The sequence below is a fragment of the Sciurus vulgaris genome (assembly GCF_902686455.1).
Source record: "Sciurus vulgaris genome assembly, chromosome: 14".
NCBI classification, from domain to species: domain Eukaryota; kingdom Metazoa; phylum Chordata; class Mammalia; order Rodentia; family Sciuridae; genus Sciurus; species Sciurus vulgaris.
The window spans coordinates 75,518,939-75,531,471 of record NC_136475.1 but is presented as its reverse complement, the minus strand read 5'-3'; the positions used below and the strand labels follow the sequence as shown (position 1 = coordinate 75,531,471).

General features: G+C 45.1%; 1 protein-coding gene across 1 annotated transcript in view; it reads right to left on the bottom strand.

Moving 5' to 3' along the window:
• Positions 1 to 12,533, bottom strand: part of ALK (ALK receptor tyrosine kinase) — a 663,114-nt gene that overhangs the window by 457,245 nt on the left and 193,336 nt on the right. The window contains exon 3 of the mRNA XM_079109946.1: positions 669 to 833. Within this exon, the coding sequence (XP_078966072.1) occupies positions 669 to 833 (165 nt within the window). The remainder of the gene's footprint in view (positions 1 to 668; positions 834 to 12,533) is intronic.

Sequence of the window (12,533 nt, the reverse complement as noted above, 5' to 3'; positions counted from 1 at the left end):
AACTTCAGAGCCTAACTGTTCAGGCCCTGATAAATTCACAAGGGGATGTTTCTGAGCAGCTCAGGACTACTAGAAGCACCAGGCGAAATAAGCACGCTGCTTGAATATTCATGATGGCTTTGAAACAAGCATTTAACCCAGTTCTACAGTAACTTCCAAATTAAGACAGACTGATTTAGCAAATAAAAATGCAGGACACCCAATCACATTTGAATTTTTTAGTATGATTGGCAGAGCTCTTAGGATAAGTATATTCCAACGATGGCATGAGATATACTTATGCTGAACAATCATTTGTCATTCATCTGGAATTCAGATTTAACTCTGTGCCTTGTATTTTACCTGGCAACCTCATTTCAAACAAACAGATCAGCACTTTTTCCTGTATCTGACCTTAGGCAAGCTACATGAAAGAGGTAGGAAATGCTATTTCTGTTACTTAGTAAAACATAAAGGATTGGACTGATCTTAAAATCAAACTTTCATTCTCCCTTCCTTGCAAGGTTCAAGAAGCCATGGAGAGACACAGATATTAAAGGTAGGTTTCAAGGGAAGCAGGGCAGAGCAGGGGTAGGGAAGCCTCATCATTTCAAGCAGAAATGGGCATCCCTTCTGCCGGGATGGGCCGGGGCCCATCTAGAACCCTTTTCAGTGGCTAACAGACTTACCTCTGGGCATCTCCTTAGAATGCTGTGCCTCAGGTCCATCCATCAAGTCCACCTGGGAGGCCTCCTCCGAGGACACACGGCGCCAGGACCAGCTTTGGTTCCCAAGGTCATGCAGTGGAGGAGAATATTCCAGCTCACAAGGGAAGTCAAAGCTGCACTCCAGACCTGCAATGATAGCCAAGGGTTAGTGGAACAAACTCTTTCCCAAATGTGGCCCCTCCATGCCAGGAAGCTGTCCACCTCTCATTCACCACCTTCACCTGTCAATTCCATAGGTGCCTGGGCTCTATACTGGTAAGAGGGGGCTTAAGAGAAGAAAATGTGTCCCTTCTAGAACTCACATGATGGCAGGTGTCCACAGAGAGGGTAGGTGAAAAAAGAGGTAACTGTTGGTCAGTGAGAAGCTCTGACTGTATATAGACAATACGTCCAAGGAGGCTACCTGCTGTCAGGTCAAGTGAGTAGTGCCTACCTGAGCAACCAGTTCACTATGAATCTGACCCTGGCTCTGACATTTGCCTGGTAGTTGCCGTCAAGAAAAATAAGCTCTCTGGCCTTCAGTTTTCTCACTTGCACATTGGGGATGAAAATGTCGACCTCCCAAGTTTGCATAAGCACTTGTGGTAGAATGTTTCATCTACAAACAGTTGAAGCTCAGGGGAAATCCGAGTTGGGCCACACCCTGAGAAGAAATGAGCCAAAGGGAACTCAAGGTATGTGGAAAGTGTTGTTTGCCAGCCCTGTAATCCACCCTCAACCTCCCCACAGGGAAGAGGCCACAGCTGTGATGTGAACCACAGTTTACTGTGTCTTGAAGAGAGGTTAGGGAGAGTCATTGGGTAAGGAGAATCATGAGAAAGAGACAGGAAGAGAGATGCTCTGGGACATTTATGATCTTTTTGTGAGCATCCTTGTGTCCCAATCATTCCATGTTGGCCCCACTTTTAGGGTACACAAGCCACTCAGCTTCTCGTTTCCCCTCCTTACTCAATGTCCATTATCCAAGATGGCTGACATACTTCACAGGTGGTAGACTCTCAAAGCTTGCTGATGCATTAGTAGAAGATGGGCCGAAACGCAAGTCATTAAACCCCTATCACTTTATCCCTCCCCTCAGTCAGTTATGAAAACAGATGATGTGATAATAAAGGACAGAATATTGGACAAAGAGTAAGGGGAATTCCATTTCAGTCCTGGCTCGGCCAGTCACTTCTCATGGGTAGACTTTGTTTTCCTCACCTATAAAGTAGATGATTCTAGAAACAAGCACCAAGTAAAACCTGGGCTGCATCTGCAGCTTTGCCAGTGATTTACTGGTCACCTTGAATAGGTCACTCAACTTCTCTAGGCTTTGAGGTCCTTAAACAGAAGATCTAGAGCAGATGTTTTCTAAAGTTCCTTCTTGATTTGACTTTTTTAAGATTCCCAAATCCTTGCTCTCCAAAGGGTTATAGCTAATTTGATAAATCAATCTGTGTGGCAGTGCTAATGGGTGCTAACTCCCAATTAGCATGTGTGCTTTTTAACATCTGCTTCTGGGGCCACTACTTCCCCCATCTCCAAGACAAGTCTGGTGTTGAGAATTGCAGAACACAGCGGAGAAATGGGGCTGATTCTAGTGCAGACAGCTGGTGACTGGATGATCCTTTAATCACATCCACAGGCAGCAGGCCTTGCCCTGGAGTGGGAGTAAAATAATTCTCACTGATACCAACCAAACTAAGTTTAGAGGAGAAGAAAAACATCCTTTGTGAGCTGGGAATGCAGCTCAGTGGTAGAGCCCTTGCCTAGTGTGTATCAGGCCCTGGGCTCAATTTCCAGTAGTGCAAAAAAAAAAAAAAAAAAAAAAAAAAAAAAAAAAAAAAAAAAAAATCCTTCGATTACACTTCCAATAAGTATCTTTCTGCTTCTCAGTCAGGGGCGATTTATGTTCCCCAGCTGCTCCCCAAGAGCTGCTGTCCTCCTACACCACTTGCCCTCTCACAATCCGACAATCACCTTTATAAAGACAAGCTGAAATGCGTAGACTTCATCTGGGGTTGGTGCCACTTGCTGTCCTGATACTTTATCTGCACGGAGACTTTCTCCCTGACTCAGGCTGAGCTGCTGCTACACAGCTGGCCTCCAGAAATCACAGGTGGCTTTTATCTTCAAAACTTGCTTACCAGTCCCCTGCTTTTTGATAGCAGAATACAAGGGAAAAATTGGTTCTGCATTTTCTGTTTTTCAACACCAGGATGACTTTCAAAAGGAAAGGCATGGCCATGACACATGGGTCCTCTGGGGAGGACCAGAAAGTGACATTCACACTAGCGCGTGATCACATGAAAAGACAAGAGAGCGAGCAGCCTCTCCACGACCCCACATTGACAATTATCAGTGCCTTTCTCAAAACTTCAACGTCTGCAACCACCTTCTTTTTTGAGTTGCCTCTGCCAATTAAAGATGAACAATTTCTATTTTGGACAGAGGTATGCTGTGCCAAATCAGACATTGCCTGGCAAATGTGCCACGTGGGCATGTTAAACAGACAGACAACAGAATATATGCTTCCAGCACTGAGTATCAGCAACTCTGGGATCTTTGAACTCCAAGAGTCTGATAATCGGCTGTGCTCGGGCCAGGCTCTGCCTAGTGAAACAGACTATGCAAATGTCCTGATTATCAAATGAGTTTGTTTTGAAATTCTTGCTCCAAGGCAGCCTCCCTTTAGTTGTCAAAGCTGTAGTCTCTGGCTTTAAATAGGAATGAAGTTAACATTACTGCTCATTTTGGGTGAAATTGAATTTGGCTTTTCTACATTCTGATTTAATTTCTTATAAAACATTGAGATGCACATTTTTTCCCTCCTTCAATGCCTTTTGGGCAATAATTACTTGGGACTCGATTTCTCTAATAACACCAGATTAAGCCTCTTTTCCTTGGGCCTTTCTAAGGTTCTAGAACCTTGGGTGCTTCTTGAATCCTTGTCCTTAACCCTCTGCTGACTGAGCCTGTGAGGTAGGGACTGTAAAGTCTTTCTCAGAGGGATCCAGGGCTTCAGGGAAGTGCTCAGGCAGAAGCAACCCAAAGGCAGAGGCAGGCAACACCCAATGAAGAGATGGGAAATAATGCTCATTGAGTCCCTCTTCTGTCTGCCAGGGACTGTGCTGCATACATTTCCTATGTCACCATGTCTCATCTGCGCAACAACAGAGTAGATGATGTTTTCTACTCTAGATGAGGAAGCTGAAGTTCAGAAAGTTGACCCTAATTGCCCAAAGATCAAAGGACCAACCAGAGGCAGAAACAGAATGAGATCCAGGGATGGAAGATGCTGCAGCCCCAGCATCCTTCATTACTCCTCCATGACTTCAGAATCTCAATCCAGGGCCTCAGATTAAATTCAACAAAGTATGAGAGACATATGCGGTGTTTTCTTTCCGTTATTCATAGACCCCAAATCTGCAAACTTGTTTTATGCATAAAGGCTTTATCCACTACTCTTGGGGACAGATCTAAATTTTCTCAGTGTCAGGCCCATTTTGCAAAGTGACTGTGACCTTCAGAAAGATCCAGAGATATCAACCTTATGAGTCATACCTGTTTTGGTCCAGTGGAATCTGACCACTGAAACAGCTACAATAATGATGTGTCAATTAAAAATATAAAAGAAAGAAAAAGACACTTTTCAGAAACCTGCTGACCACATAGTTGAAATCACTGCTATTGACTTTCATGTCACTTCTATCATGGAAAAAAGGTGAGTCGATGGAGCCTTCTGGAATTGGTTTGCCTACTGAGAGGAGGACCAAGTGACAGGATGGAAATCGTCTGTAATGGGGCAGAAAGGGTGGTTCCAGGTCCTGTATGGAGCAGGTCTGCTACATTTTTTACACCTGGATTTCTGCACTTGAAAACTGGAAGGAAAGGATCACCCAATCTCTGTGGTGGCCTCCACCTCAGAAGGCCAGAGACTCCCTTAGTCTCCTCCTGCCCTGACACAACAGAACCCACCGATATTGGTCCTTACTCTCTGCCTGCTGTCATCTCACACTCAAAGGGAACTTGGTTTGTCTCAAGATTTTCAATCTGAAGAAAAACCCAGGCAAGTTTTAAAGCTATCTGTCCTAGGATGAGTGTATGAATGTGTGACTGAGGGTGTGTATGTGTGTTTGTGTATGCATGTCCATCTTTTTTTTTATTAATATATACCTACATCCTGAAACTGTCCCAGGTAGGAATTGCATTTCAAAATCTGGATTCATTGACAGTCAACTTGAAACACTGTTTCCCTGTGAAACACGGCCTTTCAGGAGAAATTTATGGTAAACAATGATAGGCATGCTACGGTGGCCCCACTCAAACAGGTGCCTGGTCCCCTTATCAGAACCCCGTGGCTGGGGAGGAGTTGGCAGGGACCACCCACTCTGAACACTCTGAACCTGAGGATGGGTCTCTAGAGGGTGTGAGGCTTCCAGTACCAAAGCAGCCCTGGCCTGTGCCTGGAGGGCCAGCACCAGCTGCTCAGGCAGAAATGGGGCTTCCTAGCCACATCCACATGTCACACCTGGACACTCAAGGGATCGTGGATAATTCTAGGTATTCTTCATAACAACACCACAGAGTGATCATAGGGAGACTTGATGCCCTTTGGACACTTGGGTCTCCCCTTGGCTGGGTTTAGAAAAACCCAACAATCCTTTGTATCCAGACTGACTTGAGGCTCCCCAAAATGGCTCTTTATGCTCCCCAAGTCTCAATCTGTAAACCCAATGTTCTCTTTATGCTCCCTTAACTCTCAGTCTGTAAACCACTAGTGTTCTAGGTCATCCTGAGTCCCTTTCAAGGTTGGGGACCAGTGGCTACCTTTGCTTTTCAAGACTCTCCTTCAAGATGAATCATTCTCCAAGTGACCACATGTGGCAGGGTTTCAAGGAGCAGCCTCCTCAAGGCAGGCCTACAGGAGCCCACTGAACTATGTCTTTCAGCCATGGTCAAACACAAGATTTGGAAGCAAATATTGCAGTCATAAAAAGGAGATTGTATGCATAAGAGTCATACAAAAGGGCCTATGAATCTCCGTTTGTCTCTTACTATGAGTGTTTCTGAAGTGAAGCTGAGGGTCTGACTTGCACTCTGATTTCTGGCAGCACTGAGGGGTATATGAATAGACCCTGGACCTCCATTCAGGGGAGCTGTCTGAAGACCCAAAGGAAGGGCATTCATAATCGGTAACACATACTATGGGCTCACTGGGGTCAACACCATGCCAGGAACCTTATTCCCCTATTTGATCCATATGAAAGAGACAGAATTCTTATCCCTATTTAACAGGTGAAGACATTGAGACTCAGAGCAGTGAAGTCACATCTGAGGTCCTGAGCTAGGAAGAAACTGAATGGTCTTTCACTGACAAGCTTCCTGTGGTGCCTGGGGTCTCACATATAGGGAATGGTGGTCTAAATGGCTGAAGAAGGAGCCTCGTTCAGAGCCATAGTCAGCAGTAGGAGTCAAGACTCAGAGTGAGGCAGAAAAGGAACTGGACCCCTAAAGGGACAAGCAGGACCAAGTTAGGGGCAAGGCAGGAGCAGGAACATCTTAGCTGTCTGGGAAGGCCCTGGTACCACTTGTGCAAAGTCAGACCGGGGGTTCCTAGGTGAAGAGTGAGTCAGAGTACACATTGTCAAGATCCAAATGTTAATCCCCGGGGGTGTATCAAGGTCACGCTTGCAGCACAGGCCAGGGCTGAAAGTGCCCATCTAGGTGTCCCTGACATCTTCTAGGATATTGTGCCATGCTCCTTAGGTATAGTTTTGTGTGCCAATGACAGAAGTGAGTTTGGGCTGTGTAAGGTTTCCATGGCTGTTGGGGTGTCTGTTCAGCAGGAGCCCATAACAGGGTTCATTTAACTGGATTCTTGGATTTGCACCTGAAAACAAAATTACCAGGCTTATTAATTATTTAAAATCTGGTGATATGACTGTGCCTTTGCCTTTGTGTTACTTTCTTGCTAATGCTTACCTATCGCTAATTATCTTGACCTGATATTTAAATGCAGAGATGCAAACAGCCTGGTATTGACTGACTGGCCCACGATCTTTTCCTCTATGTCTGCCCACATATGTCTTTCTCATTAAGTGACTTTAATATCACCATGATTATTTCACAGGTGTAGAGCACAGACTTGAGATTTGACTCAAATTCTGCCACCTCTCAGCTGTGTGATGGGGGACACTTTCATTTTCTCTGAGCCTCGGTGACCCCAGTGATAACACTAACGTCCCATAACTGCTGAAAGAGCTCAAGGTGATGCCACAGAATGCAGAAGTTCCCAGGGGGCACTGGCGGGTTCAGAATTCACATGACCATGCTGTTTTAACGTGGCTTCCTGTTTACTGTGAGAAATAACATGTGTGGGGTATTCCAGCTGCCCACTTGAAGATGACAATGGCAGGTGTCCATTTCCTCAGTATTTTGTTGTACCATGGTGAGGCCAGTGTGACCTTTTGGTAACAATCCCAGAATCAGAGACCACTAGAACTTGTGATGACATTTGAAGTCAACCATTTCTCCATTATTCAGGTGGAAATAACTAAGGCCCAGGCAAGGGGAAAGGCTTAGCAGGGGTCACATCCTGGTTATAGTTCGTCACACACAGTGTGGAGGCATTGGCCCTGGCTGTGGAGGCCATTGGAACACCACCTCCCCAGGGAGCACGGAGCCTGGCCTGGCTGAATGTCAGAGTCTCTGTCACAGCTTCCACCTCCTCAGGCTCCACTCACGGGCACATCCAGCTGGGCTGGTTTGCTTCCTGGCGTACACAAATGCCAGTGGATTCCTGTCAAGCCTGCTTTGTGTATTCAATAAAGAACCACACAAAGTGTCAGACATATGTGGCAATTCTTTTACAGTTGGCCTTTAGAGGCATCTGTACTGGAAGCTGCAGTTCATTAAATAGAGCCTGGGAAACCACCTTTCTAAACACTGTCAGGCCTGTAGGCCTGCACCCAGCTCTGGGGAACTCCCTCCATAGCCGCCAATTCTGAGGCACAAGGGCTTTGTCAAAATTTCGTAATAGTACACTTTTAGTGACCCAGGACCTTGGATACCATCTATGATAAAGAAACTGAAAACAGAGGTATTATGGGACTTGCCAAAGAATACACAATGGTTGTAGAATTGTTACTAAAATTCAATTCCTAACCCCATGATGATGATTGTCATTATTTAAAATTGTGGGTAACAAACAAAGCAATAACTTAAGTAATTAGGAAAATACCCAAAATCCAGGCCCTGTTTTTTGTTTGTTGGTTTGTTTGTTTTTTCTGGAATAAGCTGGCAAAAACATGCTTGGCTAGGTTTCAAGTATCTCCCAATGATTGGAGGGCTCAACTAATCTCCAAAAAGGCTTTTTGGGTTCTCTCATCCTAGAAGTACTCTTCTGTTGACAAATTGCTTTGTGGTGGTTGCTGGAAGCTCCCTGCTAGTGAGCAGGTCTGTTCACAGGCCAGAAACTACAGTGAGAACAAGGTAAAAGAAAGCATTGGACGAGGAGTGGAGGGGAAAGATCACTGGAGAATTCTTGGAAAGCCTCCCAGCTCTGGGCCAATTAGCCTTGTGCTTGGGGGCAATTCATTTACCCACTTGAGTCTTGGTTCCCTCATGTTTAAATCAGGGAGAATTTGAACACTAATGATGATGATATAAATAATCGCTTCTGCTGTGGTGTTCACATAAGTTAATAAACATTGACATGCTTTCTTAGCTATATAGATGAATGGCCTCATTCCCATGGTCCTGAGATGCAGGCACATTCCCTCATCTCTCTGTGCCTGAGATATGTCACCAGGGACTTAGGGATCCACTGAACTGACTTGACCTTGGAGGACCCAAGGGAATGCCTACTAGAATAGGTGCCACCCTCCTCTGTCCCTGCTTTTTATCCACTCCTGGGTGGGGGACACCAAGGTGCCTTGGGAGGCAGCGCAGGGAGTAAGGAGAAGCACATACCCTGCACAGAGTCAGGCTGCACACGTTGAAAGCTCAGCTCTACCATACCTGGACCTTGAGGGATCACATGCTCAGGCCAGGAGTCCTACCTTCCATCCCAGGCTTGGATGAAAAGGGACTGTGGCTCCTCCTTCCTGGATCACCTCCTAAGGGGGCACTTAGCCCAACAGTCACCTTTGATATTAATGCACCAGCTGCCATCAACATCTGGTCACTCACTTCCTAACCCTAAGTACCAAATCTGATCCCTCTCTGTCCCCACCCACTAGCACAATTCATTTGTCATGAGGCCCCAGAATTTGAAATCATTTATTTCCTTCCCATCACCCTGCTCCCTGGAATGCATCTGGGAACCAATCACCCAATGCAAGACATCTGTTTTGCTCACTTATAATCAAGCTGCAGCGAAGAAGGGCCAAGTCTCCTTCAATCAATCAATTACATAAACACAGCCTCGCACCGGGAGGTGCGTGAGCACGGCTGCGCACAATGCGGGGAGAGGCGCGGAGAGCTTCATCCTCGTGGCTCTCGGCCACGGCCGTCAGTGCTACAGAAAAACGAGACTCCGCGCACAATCCGGAACAGAATAAGGGAAGGACTTAAAACCACAATTAGCTAGGCCAGCTCCTCATTTTAGAGATGGAAAAACTGAGGCCCCCAAAGATAAAGTGACTTAATCAAGGTGGCATGGCCTTGGTTCTGGAAAAGTAAGAGAACTGAGACCGGAACCCAGATTGAACTTCTCGTCCAGTGTTCTCTTTGCAATTTCTAGAAAGTATGCATTCGGTACACACACACAGTGGGTTGGGGGGTGGTTTGATAAAATAAAGCTTGCTCCGGAGGTCATGGTGAAACCCTACCAGATTCTGCCACCGCTCAATACCGCAGGTGTCTGAATGGCCTTCCTGAAACAAGAATGTTGAAGAGTCTTGTGGCCTCGGTCACAGCAGGAGCTGACAGTCAAGGGAAACTCGGAATGTGCAAAACGGCCCTCTTCACTTACTCCTCTGTCTCTGAAGAGACATAACCTGAGTGTCGCTTGTGAATGTGGGATTGCCAGCTAATGATGATCTTGAAATTCAGGCAGATACCCAGGCTGCCCCAGGATGGACTCAGCCTGTTAGGGACTCCCAGTCCAGTGGGAGAGATGGATTTACCCTTATCTAACTCTGAGATAGGCAGACCTGGTAAGGCCATAGGGACACAGAACACGGGAGACTGCCCAGGAGGCCAGAGGCTCAAAGAACAGGCAGCTTCTTGATTCCAACTTGAAGGATGAAAAGATCTTGACAGATGGCGAAGGTTTAGCTAGGAAGTTTGCTGAGAATAGAGGAGATTGTTCATGATTGTCAGGGAACTAATAGTACTTAATTTAGTCTAATTGTATCATGGATTTTGAAGCTGGCTGCATGGAATAGTATTATGATTAAAGATAAAAATGATTTCAGATTTGAGAAGGCAAAACCAGAGACTTAAAGAGTTTTAAGCAGAAAGCTTAGAGTCATGACCCCCAAACCCAGACCACCATCCTCTTAAAAAAAGACTTCTTCCTCTTTAAAAGCACAGTGAACCAATTGTGCTTTGGGCACCTGCAAGTCTGACCTCCCAACCATGCTGTCTATCAGAAATCATGGTCATTTCCAGTTTACAGGTGACAAAGCCAAAGACAGTGGACTGACTGGTGACTGAGGGTACTAAAACTCACAGGAATCAGAGCTGGGACCCCAAGTTGAAATTCTTTTCTCCTCAGTCTGTGCTTTAGCTTCCAACAGAAGCAGTAGACCACACTTGCGGCGATTGCAGAGGAGAATTAGCTAGGCCATGCATAGTGAACTAAAGACCTGAGGTTTCCAAACCTAGTCATGCAGTTCAGGGACCTTGAGAATCTAGGGCTTTAATTTTATTTTTATTTTTGTTGTTTTAGTACTGGGGATTGAAACCAGGGTACTTTAGCATGGAGCCACATCCCCAGCTCCTTTTATGATTTATTTTGAGTCAGGGTCTCACTAAGTTGTTTAGGGCCTCCCTAAGTTGCTGAGGCTGACTTTGAACTCACAATCGTCCTGCCTCAGCCTCCCAAGTCGCTGGGATTACACGTGTGCATGTGAGAATCTAGTTTTTAACGTGCTCTCCAGATAACAGTGAAGCAACTAGATTGAGCCTAGCAGTGGATTGATTGGAATCAGGGAGGGACTAACCCCAAACTGAAACAGTCCTTGGGACAACACAACCCTGTTAGGCTGACAGAGCCCCAAGGCATTCAGATGATTAGATGTGTGAAACTGTAGATGGGATTGACATGTGAGGAGATCATTAGTAAGGCCAAATATTGAGAAAAAATACTATCATCCCTCCCTGTATTACAGCTGGGGTGGGTTTTTCCAGGAAGATGGCTTGGGTTTTAATCTTTGCTTTGCCACTACCCCTGAGGAGAACAATGATCTTGTTCAGTTTTAGTCTTCTCATTTGTAAGGCAAGGCTATTTGACCAGGTATTGTGGCCCCAATAGCTCACAATCTCTCACCAACCAAATTATTCTAGTCATCTTCCCAAATGTGCTGGTTAAAGTCCTGTTAATCTGAGCCTCTTCTGACATGAGGTTTTGCATCTGAGGCTGCTCTTGACAAATTATTTCATTTTAAGAGGATTTCCTCTCATTTTTCTCACTCTTGATCAGTCATTTCCCTGCATATGTTTTGGACACATGTCTTTCTAGGTTGGTTAGAAATGCTCTGTATACAATATCTCAGATGTCCCAAAGCTGTCAAAACAAAAATTTCTCAGCTCATTCATGTCTGCTGAATATGCTTTTTTAGGTTGAGTAGAGGAGAAAAAAAAAATTGCCTGCCCAAAGTTGTTAAAATCACAGCTTTGAATTCGAAACCAAAGTAAGTCCAGCCTAGGAACTGTCCTCCCTTTAGACACATCTCTTTCCTGAAACCAATTAATATGACCTCACAAGTGAGGGGCTGACAGGAACACCCCCGCCTTTTCCTGAAACAGGAACTCCAGGTGCTGGAAAGCTCTAGGTTAGGAATGGAGAAACCCAAGTTCACTTCTCGTTTGCCTATGGATGATTCAGCAAGTATTATGCTCTAGCGTATATTTATTGAGAATGTGACTGATTTGAATATTCTAGGGAAAGTACTGTGGATCCAAAAGGAAAAAAAAGTTATGAATTCCATGACCTCTACATGTTTACAGTCTAGAAAAATGGAGGCACAGGACCACAAATAACAGATACTAGGAACAGTGTGATGTCAGAGGTGTGAAGTTCTGTGGAGAGACATTATATAAATTCCTTCTGTTATATAGAGTGAGGTCCACAACCAGCAGGCTGGTCTAATTTAGAGGTAATAATATGGTCACCAGCTGCTGGGCATGACACAGCTGACAGGCACACACATCTTTTCTAAGACAGAATAAACCTTCTTTGTAAGTACCCAAGGTCACTGGGTCCAGAGAGAGTCTCCCTCCATGGATTGTTGGGGTGTTAGGGGTACTGCACATACATTTAATGTCATCATCCAGTGAGTATTTAAGAAGTACCTTCCAAATGTTTGAACCCACCATGTCTAAGATAAAAATTAAATAGGTGAGAATCTCTATGTCAGGCAGGGGCAAAGAGAGCTGGTCAAGTTGTTACTGTGTATTGGATGACTGAATGTAAGATAGACAGGCAGACAGACAGATAAAAGTCGTGTGCAGCATCTTCTCTACCTTCCAGTTAGGTAAATTAAACTAACATATGATTCCTTTATTGGGCGACCTAGTTTATACTTGGACCACAAAGGAGATGAGCTACAAACTAGGAGAGTGGTTCATTGAAAAGAACCAGAAGGTGTGTTTCATGAGATGGGTATCACCCTATGG